Here is an 18416-nt window from a genome sequence, read left to right as displayed (position 1 = left end):
ATAATTGTATTTCATCAGACATCACGAATGCTGAACATTGCCTATTTCATTGTGATTGCTGGCACAGCTGCGATGTTAATGTGCTATGCTAGGCAGGTCTCCCCTGGCCAGCTATCATGTCTCGGTTTCACTTTCACCTTGCAGTACTTCTTATTTTGTTTGAACCAAGATTACTAGCTTCCAGTAAATCTGTGGCTATTGAACATTCCACACAGAATTTCGCACTTCGGACAAGCAAGTAAAAGGCACAGAACGGATAGACACTGATCAAACAATCTCTACCCTTAACCTCCCCTGTCATTAATAATGTACATACCAATCACTCCTCACACTCCCCTCATCACCATGCACACCAGCATTACAATTACAACACGCCCTGAATTCTTCTCTCCAGACTGAACACACATCAACACACTGATGATCCATCCACAGGAAGGAACTCACATCGACCGACCGCGTCTCAATGTTTGTCCTCATTCCGATCCCCATCAGCACCACCGCCAAATCGACGTACTCAACCGGAGAGGGTCTGGATGATGGTGTTGTGCCATGGGTCGGACAGGTGCTGCAGCAGGTTGTCGAAGGGCCCCTTGCCGGTGACGTTGTGCTGGATCAGGAACCCCAGGAACGCCAGCATCGCCAGCCTCCCTGCAACACGCGCACAGGCACGGCAAAGCCGGGAAGATACGGTTAGTAGCATTTCGTCAGTGCGAGAAGGTACCGGAAGTTCGCCGGCCGGCGGGTGGCGGCGGCGCTACGGTGCTCACCGTTGGCGAGTTCCTTCTCCTTGGCCTCGAGCGTGGGGGCGAAGTTGAGCGGGTTGAAGACGCTGCCGGGGTACCCGCACTCGTGGGGCGGCAGGCTGTAGCTCTTGAAGATGGGGTCCTGGTTGACACTGCCGGGGTTCTTGATGTCCTGCCACCGCCGGATCTCGACGTAGTGGAAGAGGATGAACTCGATGACGAACAGCGTGGACGACGACGCGAAGTACTCCGACTTGCCGGCGTCGTACCACTGCGGCGCGTTGATGAGCCCGGCCTTGGTCAGCACCTCCGGGATCAGCATCCCGGCCACGCCCAGCATCGCCCACCGCCCGTTCACCAGCTCCGCCTGCACGAACCACCGCAGGTTCTCGGGGTCCTCCGCCAGGCCCAGCGGGTCGAAGCCATTGTCGCCCGGCAGGCTGCGCGCCGCATCAGCACACATGTCAGTCAGCTCAGCTGCCGTCGATGGCCGGAGTTACTAGGAAGGTTTTAATTTGCCTCACGTCGTCGGAAGAACACTGACCTGCCGTCGAGGTAGGCGGGTGAGGCAAGGCCGGGGAGCCACTCGCCCTTGGCCTCCGCCTTGAGGCTGCGCCTCGTCGGCGCCGCGGCGGCGCGGCCGAGGCGGCTAGAGTGGCCGAGGAAGGCCGACGACGGGCGCAGGGCCGCGACCGGGGCGCGGGCGGTGACGGACGCCATGCTTCGCAGCTTTCCCGGGATGGAGTGGCAGAGAGGGGAGCGAGCACGTTCGTTTTAGCCGGCAGGAGCAGCCTGGTTTGTATTAAACTGCCGGGACGCGCCGGGTGTGGCCAGGAGGCTCCGGCGGGGATGGACGGCGGGGATCGGCCGCACGACTGGGACGGACGGCGGCGATGCGGTCCGGGGCAGGTGCGGCCAATGGGAGCGGGGGGCTCTTATCCAGCGTTATCCGGATGCTGGGATACGGGGGGAATCAAACGGGGTGTTGCCATTGGATGGCGCGGCTGGTGCTGGCTGCCACGTCGGACAGGAGGCGCGGGCCAAATGGCTGGTTCACATCGCCCGGGTGCCTCGATTTTATTAGGTATTGCTGTCTGTGACAATGCTGTTGTGCCATGGGGAAAAAAAAATCTTGATGGCACGGAGACACTAACTAAAGAAAGTATCCTGGTGAATGACGGATCAATGGTTGACTCCGAAGCAACCGAGTAGAAACTCTGAAATTGCAGATCACATTTAAATTCATGGTTATAAACTGTTTCCCAGTCCAAAATCATGTTCCAAAGCGCATTTCTCATGGGCATCGTGTCAAAATTGAAGTTACAATGGTTTTTCAGCGTCCAAACTACTCAGTATGGTTTATTGGAGATGGAAACAATCATGTAACAGCACTTGCCACAAAAGTTGCCAAAAGCAAGAGCGCCCTGGCAGAGAAGCAACGGCATCTGCGTCAAGAATTGAGCGAGGCATCAACACGAGATTGAGCTCAACAGTCAACAGCACAGCACCAATAATCCATGCGAGCTAATAGATTAACATTTCTATTTTTGGTGGGCAGTTTTACAGACACAACCGGCGCAGAGGTATACTTGCGATGCGAGCTCGCAAGTTACAAAGAGCTACATCGAAGAGTTACAATGCACTTCCAAAATTTCAAAGGGGCATATGCAGACCACAAATGGCTGCAAGTAGCACGCAATTGCTCTCTGACAATATCGTCGAATGGAACCGCCTTATTTCGGAAAGTACATTGGCTGGCCAGCTGGAGGTGCATGCGGCGGAGCACCAGGGGGGATGCCGTACTGGGGCATCTGCTGTGACGCCTGAAATGGTACCGGTGGGGCGCCCGAGCTGGTTCCAATAGCAGGATAGTGAGGCATGGAGTTTGCCATCATTGGTTGGCTCGGGTACGGAGTGGATGCAGATGCAAAAGCCCCTGCCTGCATGTTAGGATTCCAACCAGGCACTTGTCCAACTCCAGCAGGAGTTGATGCTGCTGTGCTTGCATAAAACGGAGCAGCTGGCGCAGCAGTGTTCTGCCATGCCACTCCTGGAGTGCTTAGAGCTGGTGGTTGTGCAGCAGCTTGCAGTTGAGCATTAGGGTCTGAAAGAGTGTAATCCCTGCTTCTCTCATCATGCGCCTGAATGCAAACAAATTGGCCCCCAGTTAGAACAAGGTGAAAGCAGGAAACAGGAACAAGGAAAACAATGTTGAGAAAGCGTACTTTGTCAAATTGAATGAACAGCAATAGGTATTCTGTTTTACTAATTGAGTCAAATTCATTATTATTAGTCCACAAGGATATTTAATAAATCAATTGTTTGCTAATTTACACAGCCTGAAACTACTATTTATACCTTTACATTGAGATCAGTATGACGAGAGTATGACAGATGAAGCTTACAGTAACCACCATCATATATGCAGTGTCCCTCCAGGGCTTGTTTAGCAACTGCTGCAGTTGTTATATCTGCAAACTTAGCTTTTGTCAGTCAAATGAATCTACATATAGATATTAAATATTAATGCTATAGTGTCAAGGCAAGGGGGAAAACAGATTTAGCAATTCAATGCAAACAAGAAAGAATTTACAGTTTGCTAAGGATCCAAGGACATGATGTCAAAAGTGTGCGCGGAAGGGTATTTAAACCTTCTTTTTGTTCCAAAGCAGTTCAATTACAACTATAGACCACTAACTAGTGGAAAAAGTATTGAGCACTCAATGTCATTTGGATTGCCACACTTCTCAAAAATGTGTCTTGATAAGCTAGAGAGAAGGACCACAAATCAGATGGGAAGACTATTTTCAACAACAGAAGCGCTGCTCAGACATGTTGATAACAGAGGTGCTGACTACTCTAATCCCCAAAAGGTAAAACAGGAAACACGCCTAAAGCAGGACTGCTCTTGAGGAAAGTGTAATGTTGACAGAACGAAAGTTTGTAGCAAGCCTCTGGTAAGAAAGAGAGTATGCTTACAGCAAAAGGTAAAAAATGATCAAGAAATTACTAAAGGCAACTTTATAGCTGTGGAAAGCTGCAGATGTCCATTCTATGCCTTCACGAACTCCGACACCTCTCTGCTGAAGTTCCCAAACTTAGAAACTTGTGATGCAAAAAGGGAGAGAATAACAGTGCGACTGGTTACTCATAAATGTTGACGAGTGGGGGAAAGAGTGATAGGATATAAATCAGGGGAAAAACTGAAAAAAAAACATCATAAAATTTGCATACACACGATACATTTTGAAACAAGTTTGAAAAAACTCCAGACCTCAATACTTTCAAACAGAGGGTTGCATGAAGCATGACTACGTATAAGCAATTTATAACTACATGCCAATGTAATAAATTACAGCCAATCATTTATCTCAGGGTTCACCAAGGCTAGAGCATATATGATATATCTTGTTGGGTGCAATTGAGTTAGCACATACCTGGATATTGAATTAAAGCCTGCATTCCACCATTCTTCTCAAACATTGCAATTTTTTGAACAGTACCGAAAGCAGAAAACACCTGAAATTGTTGGATTATTGTAATTATACAGCTTGCCTTCAAATAAGTTCTTTATGTTGAATAAACACAGGATTATTCTTACAGTGTGCAGAACATCGACTGTCACAGCATACTGCATGTTCTCAATTGATGCTAGAAGTACATTGCTCTCAGGCTCCTTTATCTTTCCATCAGGGCCTACTGTGGGCTGCAAATTTACCTTTGTGTAAGGAACAATGTAAAAAGGGCAAAAGAAGCGAAATAGCATGAGATTGGTATATGAAACGAACCTGCACAATCCCCTCAATTGCAGTTTGGTTCACAGGAAGATAAGGATTAGTGTAATCCCTGCTCAACCAACAAAATTGTGTCAAAAGGGAGCTAGAGGATTAATAAACAGCATAGCACTAAAGCAGGTAATATTGTTTTTTAAAACAGTATCAACAGGACATGGCAAGCCTTGAAGCCTGTGTGGCCATTTTTATTCAGGAATGGACTAAGACCAGCAAGTGCCCGTGACATGCAAATAGGAACATGGAGAGAGAAAAGAAAAGCATCAGACTTGCATAAAGTACACGCCATATATTTGGGAACAAGATTGCCAAAACTCTATGCCTTTAAAATTCATATGGAGGGAGTACACAATATACAAAAGAGAATGTTAGATCAGATTGACAGTTTATGCCACTTTCTTGTACCTGCTGCGGTGTGACTGAAATTTGATATTCAAATCCTTGTGCGCAGAAAAGGTTATGCGCATGTGGCAGGCACTGATATGTTCTGGAAGTAAGTATCTGAAAGAGAAAAATCACATTAGTAACTTTGTATGGAAGCTCTGTAATCAACAATAGCAACTAAGAAAATTGTAAAACACATTACTTTGGAATGCTTCTTCCATCCAATGAGTTTTTAGCTTCAAGAGCAGTTGGGGCATCAGTATACTGGATAAGTGCCTGTGAAAAGTCTAACTGTTAAGCTAAATGTCCGATGGGGTAATGTGTAGGCAACTTGAGAGAACAACTACCTTACCTGGAAACCAGCTGCTTTCTCAAAAGTAGCTATCTTGTGAACAAATCCAAATGCTGAAAATACCTAAATTATCGGCACTAACAATTGTTAGCAAGCTTGAGAATAGTAGCCTAACAAAATGGCAGAATAGCAAGCACAAAGTTAAGCAGAGAATAGATTTGAGGACATCCATGAATCATACTGGAGGCTCATTCACAAGGTAGCTACTAGACATCATTAAATATGTCATAGACAGAGGAGTTCTATATTAAAGAAGCAGAATTCGTCAGAAAATGAAAAATTAGAAACAGAAGTAATTTTCTGAATCTATTGACTTTGTGCTTACTAATATTATAATTCTTGCCAGGAACATATATGTCCTAAAGTTTATAATTTAACAGAGTTTAATCAACAGAAATGATGAACACTTGAAGGCAGAATTCACTGAGCTTGTCAACAAACAGGAAAGTATCAAGAATATAAGTCATATTAAGCACAGACAAGCTGATGCAGAAGGTTTAATGAGAAACAGCGCAAGTGATGCAGAAACTGCTCTAGCAGCTAAGTGAATACATTCAAACATAAATATACTTACCAAATGAATGACTTCTATGGTAACATCATTAGGCTGAACACCTTCAAAAGTGACAAGCAGGACATTGCCAGAAGAATCACCAGTGCCTTTATTGTTGGTAATTTCTTGCCTGTTTGAATATTGGATATATACAGTTTTACCACGAACTTGAGCAGGTTCGGAAGATGAAGCGTAATAGGAAACCATTGAAATTGCCTGGTTTTGATCCGCCTGAAAATGAGTAAGTTTAAGAGTAAAAAAAATAAGGAACCTGTTGACAAAGCTGGAAATTTGCTATTATATACAACAAAATCTACCAGTCCAAAACTTCAAATCTTCTCATAAAACAATTTTTGAAATACAAATTCTGCAACTACAGAAGTATTTCCATGGTGCTGATTTTTGCATAAAATCAAATACATCAATATGAGCTGCCTTTCCTGAGGCCCCTTGAGAAATTTAACAAATCTTACATCGAACCATCTTAAACTAAACTCTCCGAAAAGAGAGTTTCCATTGCTAGTAGTTACCCTAACAGCTGATGCTGCAAAATATATATCAACTAGACAGTCAATTCATACCTGATCCCAGACAATCATACCCATGTACAGGATGATGAACAAAAATCACTTAGCAATTAACAACCCTTTCCAGACCATATAATTGTGTTGTGAAGCAAGTAGGCACTTCAGATAAAAAGGTGTCTTAGCAGATACTGTAACCCTCCAAGTCCCATCCACTCCGCTTTCACTTCACATCACTCATGGCGCGATACGATAGCTATGCAGAACTTGACTACTCACAGGGAAAAAATGCTAAAACAGCTATCATCACCACAATGTGTATGCAATCGATTAAGTTAACGAACAAAATCAATTTTTCCTATAAAATATCAACATATCATGTGTTGCATAAGGCACGACGCAGTCAATTACAATGAGCACAAAAAACACCAAAAGAGCTTACATTCTATTGGACAGACTAGAATTACTGAAAATCCATGTGACATTATCATACTAGACCACATCAAAAGAAAACAAGGCTGCATGAACCTTTTACAACCTCTAGTGAGAGCAACATATTTCTAACAGGAATCATAAAGCTAATGCATCTCATCCAGTAGTAGCGTGTCATTCTGGACCTAAGTATTCCCTTGCAGTACAGCAGAAATCACAAGACGAGCTAGTCCCTTAAATCATAATTATCTAGTATCCTACCGGCTAGACACCATACAGCAGTCTCATCACCAGCTATCGTGTATAACCGCTAAATCGCAGTGATAATCGCTAAATCCTCCTAACCCCAATCATCCCTGAAGCAGCCATGGGGGCGCCAATTGCTACCGCCCAACCGAGATCGCAACCTGTACGAAAGAGCAGAGCAGGGGGGGGGAGGGGCTTACAAACTCGACGAAGGCCTGGTTGCGGTTGGCGCCGACGTTGCACATGGTGTTGACGACCCTGCCGAAGGGCTTGCAGAGCTCGACGAGCTCCTCCTCAGTGCACTCCCACGGCATGTTCCGCAGGTGCAGCACCTTGGACGGCGTCTGCGTGTAGCGGAACTGCGTCGCCGACCCCGACGGCATCCTCGCGGGCTGGCTCGGGCCCCTCCGGCGGGCGGTGGCGCCGCAGCTAGGGTTAGGGTTTGGTGGGTTTTCTTGTCGCGCCGCGGGGGCGGGGACGGAGCCGAGTCGGGGGGTGGGGGTGGGGGGAGGAACCGCGCGCCGCTGAGGAAAGAGAGGGGGGGGAGAAGCTTTGGTTGATGGGATTGCGATTGGGATGGCTGACTGGGCTGGGTTGGGTTGGGTGGTTCCAGAAGGAGACGATGCGCGATCCGGCGAACGGGGTGTGGCCTGTGGGGCAGGCGGGCGCGCGTGTGGACCCACGTGCACGGCCTAGGTAGCGCGGCGTAGGCTTTGCTGTATCCCCAACTCACGACGATCGATCGCTGAACGCTGATGTCTAGTCGTCTAACTACAATTAGATTACATTGATAGATATAACGGCAGTTGCATTACATGATAGATATACGAGCGGCTTCATAGATGTAGGATTCTTCGCAATGCTGAAGAGTGGAAGAGAGATCTCGTCTTTATCTTTATCTTTACCTATATTTTTATTTTTATCTTTATCTATTTTTAAAGAACGGATCCTATGGGCTCCTCGGCGCAAGCTCTAGAGGCCGCCAGCCGTACGTGGCCATCGTAAGTGCATCCTGCTTGACGTGAGGTCGGAACATAGCTGCCATGAATTTTCAAGCGTGAGCTCTGGAGAATGCCACGATGCAGATGAAATAAAAATCTATAGTAACGCACGGGCATTATACTAGTAAGCTCAATGTTCGCCTACACGGGCTACACGGCCGTGTACACAGCGTGTAAACGTTACTCGATGGGTAGACGTGCAGTTTAGACTATAAACGGTATATTACACATTACACGGTATTAGACAAGTTACACTGTGTGTGCACGGGATAAACGGGCTACATGGCACGGAAAAAAAATGTTCTAAACGGACGAGTAGCATGCCGTTTAGGGTAAGTAGCGTACTGTTTAGGATAGAGAACATATCGCTTAAAGATCTTGTTTAAAGATTCGATTTTATCACGCAAAAGTGAATGCAAAACTCTTCAATAGTCATTCTCACTTTAAATTATTTTTTAACTTATCATTATTATTGTTATTGTTAGTTTTAAGCATATATACATATTACTCTATTTATATTTATCAAAATAATACAAAACGTGTAATCCGTGTAATATCGTGTACACGGTCTATACGCTACACGGATCCACACCGATTAGCGTTTATCGTTTAGGTGAACATTGAGTAAGCTAAACTTAAAGATTATAGAATTATTTTATCATTTACAGGTTGTGGTTGCCGTAATTAAGAATATTCCGTTTTTATACAGATATTGAGCAATTACAATAAGACGATCCATTGTAGAAATCGTCGATTATCTCAAACTACGTAACAATACATGATACCGTCTATTAAAATCTTCAATGTGTATTATTCTTAGATCCTTACAATAGATTGAAATTCCAATATACATACCCTAAAGATTAGATCCCTACAATTGATTATCTCGGAGTAATTGTTCAATTCCTTAATTTGTGCATACAATACAACAAAGATATATTGTAAGTTGCATGATAACCACATCTTGCACAATGGTAAGAAAGTTATCTCATACTCCCTCCATCCCAAATTATTAGTCGTTTTGGTTTTCTATGTATCTACATATATGTTTATATCTAGGTGTATAGTAAAATCTATGAATCTAGAAAAGTCAAAATGAATAATAATTTGAGACCGAGGAAGTAGTCCTTAATTTTAACTTATGAGGTGGTTATTTCGTCAAACAACCATCTCGTTCTATCATCTTTCCCTCTCTCCTCCACATCATTAAAAATATTATGTGAAACTGTATGAGACGATTTATGATATCGCTGATATGTACCAATGTACTCGTCCTAAGCAGGCTAGCACAATAGAATGATTCCGTCTTTCGTATCAATTTCCGCTGAACATTTAACATAAATCTATCTTCATATTTCTATGTATATTATTTATTATATTAGTCGAATCTGTCTCTATGTATTCTTTAATGTATACTTTATTGGAATTCAAATTAATTTTTTTCATTTGTAACGGGTACTATTTTTGCAACGGCTGTAAGTTGAGTGATTTAAATGTTTGTGTTGCAACAGCAGTAAACAACGACCCAATCGAGCAACCAAATATTTGAATCAGCATCCTGCATCCAAAATATGGCAAATAAATCAAAGAAGCTAGCATCACATACTCACCTCCACCCATAAATACAACTCCAATCAACGCCTACCGGCAGCAGCTGCTGGCTCCAGGCGTAAGCGACAGCAGCAAGGTGAGAGTTACGCACGCTCGCGGTGCCGGGGAACAGCAATCGTCGCTACATCTCATATGTGGTGGCTAGGGGATTGGGGAACCAAACATTTTCGGTGAATACGTGGAGACTTTACAACTGATTGAAAGCACTGGACTTCTTTTCAAAAAGCAAAAAAAAAGAGAGCACTGGACTGGAGACTGGACGATGGAGTGCTGGTGAAATTATAGAGCACTGGACAGAAATTATAAAATTAGACTAGTGCAGATCTCTGAAAGCGGCCTATTAGCTCAGTTGGTTAGAGCGTCGTGCTAATAACGCGAAGGTCGCAGGTTCGAGACCTGCATGGGCCACAATTTTTTGCACGGCTTTGGATCACATCCCTGTTAGGTTGTTAGCTGAGCAATTAATCTCCGTAGATGGAATGGAGAGACCAAGATCAAATGCGGTGTGAACGGGCGGGCGGAAGCGTCCACCTTGTGCGTTCACACCCCTGAGGTGAGTCCACACTGCCAGACGGGCTTGGAGGCCGCTGCCACCAATCAGCATTCCTCGGGTGGGTTCGGGAGTCGTCAGCTGCTCATCTGAACGCGCCGTGGACGAGCAGGCCCGAGATCCGATCGGTCGGTCTCTACCCTCCACCAACGGCACACCGTTGCTGTTGACATGACCCGAGGCAGCAACAGCGCTCGCGAATGTTCACACGCGCAGCGGCACGACGCGAAATGGGCAGGATCAGTCGACGACGGCGCGTTAATGCGGCGCAACGCGTCATCTTCTGCTCTCTAGCTCTACGCCTATACGCCTACGCTCGAGGAGCGAGCGGTTTCAAGTGCGGGGGGGCCCACTGGTTCGACGGCGAGAGCACTAAATGAAGATCCCGCGAACCAGTGATCCACGTTATTTGTGCCATTCAACTTGTTTTTATTTTTTGTTTAGGGGCACGTACACCCCATTATTATAGCCGTCTTTTGAGAGGGGTTTTAAGGGGTAAATGAATAAAATTTTAAGAGACGGACTCTTCGTTAAGAGACGGTCTCTTGCACATCTTTTTAAGAGTAACGGACAACATCCAATTTCTAGTATGTACAACCCTATAAATGGTTGTCGTTTTGGGAGTCTCTACTCTTAATTATTTATTAAAAGATAGCTTGTAGAGATTTTGGATTGTACTTAAGTGTCTCTTAGTGTCTATTATGCCTTGAAAACTCTACAAAGAGTCTCAAGGCTGTACATGCCTACGATGAAGATCACACGAGATTCGTGACGCGAAGGCTGATTTTCAAGTTTCGAAAATTGATTTCCCATTTCAGAACATAGAGCAGCTCCCTTTTATTCTTTTTACAAAAGACGTCACCTACATTCGAATGTAGGGCTACATGAGTAGAGTAATTTAGATGTCACGTGAAAACAATGCCGACCCGTTCCATTATATATATAGACGGCCAGCGACTCACTCTAGGATTTGGCTCGCTCGATTAAAGAAACAATCAGGCGGGTCATCGCCGCACGCACCTCCGCCTGCTGCCCTGCCCCCCTTGATCCCAGATTCCCCGGAGCCCCGGCGCCCATGGGGGCCGCCACGGCGGCGCGCCGGCGCGGGGTGCTGGACCTGGAGGCGCAGTTCGCCTTCTTCCGGTCGCAGCACCGGCACCCCGTGAACGCGGCGGCGCACGCGCTGCTCACCTGGCCCATCCTCTTCACCAACCTCCTCATCCTCCGCTTCCTGCCGCTGCCGCCGCCGCTCGACCCCGCGCTCGCGCTCGCCCTCGCCTACGCCGCCGCCTACCTCGCCGCCGACCGCCGCGCCGGCGCGCTCGCGGGGCTGCTCTTCCTCGCCGCCTGGGCCGCCAGCCGCGCCCTCGCGGCCCGCCTCGGCTTCGCGGCCTCCTGGAGGCTCGTCCTCGCCACGCAGCTCTTCTGCTGGACCTGGCAGTTCCTCGGCCACGGCCTCTTCGAGGTACGGCCAGGAACAGACACGATCCGACCCCTTTCCCTCGCCGTCCTCCCCACCCGTGCCTCCGCTGCTGATCTGGTAGGATATCCTGCTTGTTTAATTTCTCTCGTTCAACTTTTTGCAGAAGAAGGGGCCGACTCTGGGTGAGCTCCCTGAGGTGTTCTTGATGGAGCCATTCCTCATCTTCCTGCAGGTAAGCACAACCACAGTTCGCAAACATGTGCCAACCTTTCAGTCATCTGCATACGTTGAACTGAAATTGCGTTGAGCTGTGCTAACTCTTCGGTCTCTGCTGGTTCTTTGTGTGCACAGATACTGAACAAGCTGTTTGGCTACGAGCCATACCCTGGGTTCTGCAAGAACGTGGACAAGAAGATGGAGGCTGATCTCGGGGAGAGCAGAGAGCTCGAGCAGAGGAAGATCACCTGATTGATCGGTAATTTGGTATTGATCGCCGGACTCCGCGCCCAATGCAAGTTGTATCATCTATATATATATGTACCGTTGCCTAGCATTTGTGTTGCTGTCTGTCATACCATTGTAGAGTGGTAAACAGTACATAGCAGCCATGTGTATTGTGTTCATTTTAAATCCCTACATATTGGCATGAACAAGATACATAGCGGGTTTAGATGCTCTGCGTACTCGGGCAAGAATCTTTGTCGGGCATTTCGTTGAACATATTACGAGCAATCAGACCCAATTTGGCTGCTGCGGTTGGTGGTTTTAGGTGGAGTTGATGGTCTATTGTCTTTGTTGAGTTGTACCTAGGCAACCCTGCTTCAATCTTGTGTAATTAGGGAGTGAATCCAATCCTTAACCAAGTATATAATCCCGAATTGGTTTGGTGCATCCAATCCAATCCTTTGATTAACGAACCTAACCCAGCCTTGATCCTGTTAGAACCCACAGGCCAATCCATTTACATTGAACAATCACAACCCGCAGGTTGTCACTCTACAAGCTAGCAAGCAAGCATAACCGCTGGTGTTCCAACAATGAAGCCAGGCTGCTACGCCCATCAGACAGATCACAGTCCACACCCGTCAGATAGATGACAGTTCATCGATTACACTAACTGATTAAAATGTGTAAATAAAAGATCGGAAATTACATCCACCAATTTTTCATTGCTAGGGCAGAGTTGTCATTTTTTTTTCTAGAGATACAGCGAAGATGACCATGATCTACGCTTGAGGTTGACAGTAGGTTGTCGCAAACGGTCCAGAGTTAGTTTCCCTGAGAAACATTGGAGACTTCACTCAAACTTTGCAGTGGCAATACCCTACTGAAATATTCGCCAGAGCAGCTGATCAGATTAGGAAAAACAAAAATCCTTAGGTCCGTTTGGATCTTTAAAATTGAATTCCATTCTAATAATCATAATTTAGATATAAATTAATTAAGCTAATATAGTTGTATGTGTAATATATTTGTATATTATTGTTGGTTATACGAGAGAAATACTTATGCACCGCACTTCTGTTATAAGTTGTACATTGGAAATATAACACGAGGTCTATAGAATCAATTTCCATCTCCCACCCCTATGAATTTAAGTATAGTGGAATGCCACATTCCAAGACAAATAACCTACTTAGATTCCAATTCCTCAAAATGAAGAGATCCAAACGAGATCTTACTGGAATCAGTTGAGTATTGCTCACAGGAAAAAGAAACAAACAGACAAAGAAGACAAGCATGCTGATGATATGTGCTGGGTTAGCCATGATGAGTTGGTGGGGTTCATGTTTACAAGGCCATATGATATGAGGCACCCATTGTGTGATAGACTGATAAAAATCTGTTTGGATCCACTAGCTAATCGGTTTAATCGGTAGGTAACTAATTTTAACTGAAGTGGATCCAAATGACACTAGCTAACGCTCAGCCCAACAAATTTCATTTCATCTAGCCAGCTAATAGATTAGTTAGGTGGATCCAAACATGCCCTAAATTGGTTGGTAATATGCAAGCCAATGCTTGTCCAATATTTTTAACTGACATTTTTCTTCTAAGCAATTTGAAAAATAGACAAAGTATCTTGAGTCATGTCCAAGAGTGCAGATGGTGTGCACTCAGGCTGGTTACTGGCAACATCATGAGTCAAGCAGTGATATGACAAAAGAAAGTGAAAATTGAGATGAAATTTCCTAACCTGAGCAATGCAACAAAATTGATGTTCGAGATTGACGAGTCATAAAGATGACTGCAACCATTCGCTCTCATCTCTGTACTCCTTTATCTTATCCCTGCCAAACCAGTGGTACAAAAACACATCTTTTAAGAAACAACTTACAGTAAACAATTCAAACATCAAATACTCCATAACTCCGATAAACAACAGCAGTATCTTTTAGGTGTTCAAACATCTGCTCACTCGAAATGCAAAGCGGAGGCAAAAAGGACTATATTAAGAACAAACAGAATGCATTCCTTCTAACATTTTGTTAGGCCAGCAGCTAAGTATCTTCCAGGTGTAACATCTGAAGTTAAGTGGCAAATGAACTTTGCAAGATGATATTTTGTTAATATATTAATGGAATAATTGTTGAATTGTTACGAGTTGAGGTTAAAGATATTGCCAAATAAAGAATCGGCATGTCTGAGTCCAATATCATAGAGCAATAACTTGATGGAGACTCAATATCAGTCCACAAACTATGAACATGCCAAGTAATCAGGATTCAAAGAAATCGATTTAGAAGTTAACCGTTAACGTGTTGTGTTCCCCAATCCCAAGGCAACCCAATTCAGGAAAATCATGCCCAGCTTTCCAAAATGCACCCTCTGTTCCAAATTATAGGTCGTTTTAGTTTTCTAGATACATAGTCTTTCCTATGTATCTAGAATTAGTGTGTATCTAAGTACATAGCAAATGCAATGTATCTAAAAAAGCCAAAACGACCTATTGTTTGGAATAGAGGGAGTATTTAGTGAAGCCATCAAATGAACAGAAAGCTAAAAAATAACAAGCCATAAAGGTTTTTCTTTTTTTGCTAATCAGATGAGCAAACCTAGTTGTGGGCACAAATCGACAATAAAAGTTCTCATCTAAAGAAAGGTACATCATGCCCAATAACTGCACTCCAGTACAAGAAATCATGATAGGGAAAAACACTCAAGAGTCAAAATGGAGTATAATGCAAATAAACTTAGCTGAAGGCTGAACCTAACTTGACCCTTGGCTATCTATTGGTGCTGATATATACGTAGAAAAATGGTGCAAAGTTAATGGTTTACGTTCTTTTATCTACTCATTGGTTCACTTTGCAAAACAGAGGACAATTCATACATTATCCTACTATGCTTGCAGTTTACAAGGACAAGCTACAAGCATAATCTAGCATTTAGATGATGATTTACCTTAATCTGCATCTTCATTATTGAATCCAATTAGTCAACCTTCGGCACAAATCAATGCTTTGAGGGTTTCAGAAGAGAGCAATGTCATTTTTTTTTACCAAAAATTCATCCAATTGCACTTAATGTTAATTAAGAGAACACAATACTCACATGAATATCTAGAAAATCCCAAGCAACCTAAGACAAGATTGGACAGGCATCTGAATTCTTCTTTCATAATGCTAGAACATCAGGTTCTTATTATCACTAATTCTAGGGTCCTTCAAGTAAATATCTAGATCTGATCATTTTGTATGAGCATCCAAAATTTATGATGAAATTTAAGCAAATGCAAATTTTGTGATGCAACACGTAGTGAATGGTCAAACAACATCTTAAAAAGAGATGAGATGTTGTGGACTATCCCAAGAGAATGTTTGAGTTGCCTCATTAATTTTTTGCAAAAAAAACTATAAAGAGATTCAACTTTCGTCCATTCTTCTTTAGTAGGAAATTCATGATGTTGCTCTACTGCATATTGAGTAGCACCTTGTACCTTAAAGCTTTATATATCATGTCATATATTCTACTTTGATGATGTGTGATGCCAAGAACTTGTCCAAATTTAATACTGAGGTTCAAAGTTTAAACAGTAGAATTGAAGATATGCTTACGAGATGGTGTAGATTTGACATCTTTGATAATCAACATGTTCGGTAAAGATTAATAGAGCTGGCTGTTGCTGCGGCTGCAACAGCTGCTATAACAGCCGCAGCGCGCCAGCAGCACCTGCAGCCCGCCAGCAGTTGGTGGAGGATGGCTCACGCTCTTGCAGCTGCTTGGCTGTGTAGCTGGTTGTTGTGTAGCTACAACCCAAACGGCTGCAAAGTAGCCGAAGCAAACAAGCCTATTTAGAATCACCTTAAGCCTGGTTGAAACATGATGTTGAGTATATGAACAGCACACCTCACATGAAGGTTTTCACCTCTAGAAATCATATCACCAACTAAAACATCGCGTATATTTTTTGTTGATTTATTGTTCACACTTCCATTATCCAATAGTAGAGTAAACAATTGACCAGTCAATCATCGCTCAAACAAATAGAAGGTAACAACATCAACAAAGAGTCAAACGATCAACTCTAAGTAGTACTACTATTTATAAGGCAGTGTACCTAGTGTTGGTAAAGTAATACAATATTAAAATTTTCTCGATTTGCTACCCTATAAAATTACCATGGTGAGTCAAGGCAACATTTTTTATTGTTTAAGCTAAAATATTAGTATTTATAAACTATATCCCTTCTCTTAGCCAATACTTTCCAAAAAGCTTACATGTATTGGTACAATTAAAGGACATCTTGGTTATTAATTCATATTTATACTCTAAACTTTTTATGGAAAACTGATTTTCTGCTAGTTTTTTCAAGCTATTTACTTTTATTCCAGACACCAACAATAACAAATTTAGCACTCAGTTTAGGTCTCGTAAGTGTTCTCTCAGTACTGGTACCGAAAGAAACATGGTCCATCTAATACAGAATTATGCTAGCTACGAACCAATACTTTAAAAGAATTAATCTCCATACATGCTAGATGAGGTGGTCCTTCATGAGTTCATCCCATAAATTTTAGTAGGATGTCCCCATTCTCATGCTTATACTAATTAAGTTCTTCTCAAGAATAAGATGGTGATATTTCTCAAACCGAACAAAATATCAAGAGTGAGAAAATAATGGATTACTTGAGCCATCAAACAAACACCAAATTATGATTTTTTGGGAAAATAATAGATTACTTGAGCACATGCAAATTCATAATTTTCCCAACTGCTTGCGAATATTCTCTGCTCCAACAAGAACTGAACAAACGATGGCTACGACCAGTAATTCTATTCATCGCGCGTGCTAATAGGATGCAGCGCGTCGCAGAAACATCGAACACAGGCCTAATGCACACGACCCAGGAGGATGTACACCATTAGCCACTTTTTTCTTCTTTTTTTATATTTCATTTCATTGGCTACTGCCTGCTTTGTCAAAGACGAACGCAGAGACGACTGTGTAAAATAAAAATTTGAACAAAACAAATCCGTATTTAACAAAATTTTTTTAATTGAGTCGCTGTGTTTTTTATGGCGAAGTTTTCAAAATTAGACCACATTTATTCTTTTTAGATGATATTTTTTCTAGAATATTTGTATTTTTTTGCTAGAACATTTGTTTCAGAACAATTTTTCCCTGAAATATTTTATTTTTATAAAATATTTTTGTTTGTTTAAGAACATTTTGTATTCATGTGGGTGGAGCTTTTTTGAAACTGTTTCTACTTTATCATCAAATTGTTTCAACTAAAGAACATCTAAACATATTTACATGTGGCCCGGCCTTAATGTGCTTATTAGGCTATTCCTAGTGGAGGATTTTATTTAATGGTTTCTAAGAGTGATACATTATCCACAAAAATTTAGGTTGATGAAAGAAACCAAATCCTTCAATGCTCAATTTCATTTCACGGTTTCATAGGCAAGTGATCACATTTAAATATGCTGGATTCTATGAAGTTTGAAGAAATGAAATTCTCTAACCCCGATGCAAGTTTCAACAGGTTTTATAGTCTTGAAAACGGTGTATATCGAGTTTAATTTTGATGAAATCTGTTCTTCTCTCTCTTCGTAAATTCGTTGTCATGTCACCATTTTTGCTTAGATGGTACCTCATTTAATAAGATTGAAACTCATATGAAACCTTTAATGAGAATGGCAATAAAATTGTTTACTGAGACAATATAATAATCTAATCAGAATTTAAATTTAAAGAAGATCTTTACGAGTTATCATTTTTTTAATGTAGATTGTGCTAACAATGATCTGTTTACCTTTTGATTCCTCCATATATGGGCCATGCAGTACCTTTTCTTCCCTGGATACGAACCCACGGTGCTAACCGCGCGTGTTACCGGGGGCTGATAGCAGCCACGCGCGCGACTGCATGCAAAGGCATAGCAGAAAAAGCTGCTGGGCGCGCCAGATGGTCTGATGGGCCTAGCCCACGTCCTGAAGTACATGCACGTATATATTGAAAATAAAAAGATCACACTCATAAATCAAGCAACTAAAACTATATTTTAATTATATGAATTTGTTATGATGAAATCTTTAAGAAAAAGACTATATTTAAGGGCCTGTTTGGAACGGAGGAATGCATAACAGAGGAATGGGAAAAACACAGGAATATGGTTAGGATGTTTTGACAAAATAGAGGAAAGGAAACCTAGAAAAAACGTAGGAACCGCTTTTTGGAACACGGGAAGTTGGATTTGGGTGGGTCCCACAAGCGGAAGAAAAAAAAAAGACGGACTTGCGCTGCCACTAGGTGCATCTGTAACCTCCTTAGCTACTGACATGTGGACCCATGAAGG

General features: G+C 43.0%; 3 protein-coding genes and 1 non-coding gene across 7 annotated transcripts; 2 read left to right on the top strand and 2 right to left on the bottom strand.

Moving 5' to 3' along the window:
• Positions 1-225: 225 nt before the first annotated feature.
• LOC112897663 (chlorophyll a-b binding protein P4, chloroplastic) lies at positions 226-1523 on the bottom strand. The gene is made up of 3 exons (XM_025966015.1): positions 1288-1523; positions 768-1183; positions 226-648 (listed from the first exon to the last, which is right to left on the bottom strand). Exons 1-3 carry the CDS (start codon positions 1461-1463, stop codon positions 515-517), a joined length of 726 nt encoding a protein of 241 aa, XP_025821800.1. The 5' UTR covers positions 1464-1523; the 3' UTR covers positions 226-514.
• Positions 1524-2223: 700 nt separating this feature from the next.
• On the bottom strand, positions 2224-7560 carry LOC112896740 (polypyrimidine tract-binding protein homolog 1-like). Of its 4 annotated transcripts, XR_003229540.1 has the most exons (11): positions 7226-7560; positions 5845-6054; positions 5271-5333; positions 5121-5194; positions 4940-5035; positions 4532-4589; positions 4345-4449; positions 4181-4262; positions 3754-3823; positions 3149-3214; positions 2870-2884 (listed from the first exon to the last, which is right to left on the bottom strand). XR_003229540.1 is itself a non-coding variant. In XM_025964860.1 (10 exons), exons 1-10 carry the CDS (start codon positions 7406-7408, stop codon positions 2477-2479), a joined length of 1392 nt encoding a protein of 463 aa, XP_025820645.1. In that variant the 3' UTR covers positions 2224-2476. The 4 variants fall into 4 exon arrangements, 2 of the variants coding, with proteins under 2 accessions (XP_025820645.1, XP_025820646.1); XM_025964860.1 differs by lacking the exon at positions 3754-3823 and having other exon boundaries at positions 2224-2884; positions 3102-3214; positions 7226-7408; XM_025964861.1 differs by lacking the exon at positions 3754-3823 and having other exon boundaries at positions 2648-2884.
• A 2411-nt stretch (positions 7561-9971) lies between these two features.
• On the top strand, positions 9972-10045 carry TRNAI-AAU. The gene has a single exon. It is a non-coding gene; the product is annotated as a tRNA-Ile (tRNA).
• Positions 10046-11150: 1105 nt separating this feature from the next.
• Positions 11151-12424, top strand: LOC112896742 (uncharacterized endoplasmic reticulum membrane protein YGL010W-like). Its single transcript, XM_025964862.1, has 3 exons — positions 11151-11652; positions 11774-11842; positions 11962-12424. The coding sequence occupies exons 1-3, from the start codon at positions 11263-11265 to the stop codon at positions 12076-12078; spliced, it is 576 nt and encodes a 191-aa protein (XP_025820647.1). The 5' UTR covers positions 11151-11262; the 3' UTR covers positions 12079-12424.
• Positions 12425-18416: the final 5992 nt, after the last annotated feature.

The sequence above is a fragment of the Panicum hallii genome, chromosome 6 (assembly GCF_002211085.1).
Source record: "Panicum hallii strain FIL2 chromosome 6, PHallii_v3.1, whole genome shotgun sequence".
In the NCBI taxonomy this organism is placed as follows: Eukaryota; Viridiplantae; Streptophyta; class Magnoliopsida; order Poales; family Poaceae; genus Panicum; species Panicum hallii.
Note: the sequence above shows the minus strand (reverse complement) of the source record. Positions and strands in the feature narration are given on the sequence as shown.

Excerpts from the sequence above, each read along its gene's own strand:
- LOC112897663 (XM_025966015.1), bottom strand. The coding sequence starts at position 1,463 with ATGGCGTCCGTCACCGCCCGCGCCCCGGTCGCGGCCCTGCGCCCGTCG. Across the intron at positions 1,184-1,287 it reads CCCGCCTACCTCGACGGCAG|CCTGCCGGGCGACAATGGCT; the intron begins GTCAGTGTTCTT and ends TGCGGCGCGCAG. Across the intron at positions 649-767 it reads GGAGAAGGAACTCGCCAACG|GGAGGCTGGCGATGCTGGCG; the intron begins GTGAGCACCGTA and ends CGCGTGTTGCAG.
- LOC112896740 (XM_025964860.1), bottom strand. The coding sequence starts at position 7,408 with ATGCCGTCGGGGTCGGCGACGCAGTTCCGCTACACGCAGACGCCGTCC. Across the intron at positions 5,334-5,844 it reads CCATAGAAGTCATTCATTTG|GTATTTTCAGCATTTGGATT; the intron begins GTAAGTATATTT and ends CCGATAATTTAG. Across the intron at positions 3,215-4,180 it reads GGCTTTAATTCAATATCCAG|ATATAACAACTGCAGCAGTT; the intron begins GTATGTGCTAAC and ends CTAAGTTTGCAG.
- LOC112896742 (XM_025964862.1), top strand. The coding sequence starts at position 11,263 with ATGGGGGCCGCCACGGCGGCGCGCCGGCGCGGGGTGCTGGACCTGGAG. Across the intron at positions 11,653-11,773 it reads TCGGCCACGGCCTCTTCGAG|AAGAAGGGGCCGACTCTGGG; the intron begins GTACGGCCAGGA and ends AACTTTTTGCAG. Across the intron at positions 11,843-11,961 it reads CATTCCTCATCTTCCTGCAG|ATACTGAACAAGCTGTTTGG; the intron begins GTAAGCACAACC and ends TTGTGTGCACAG.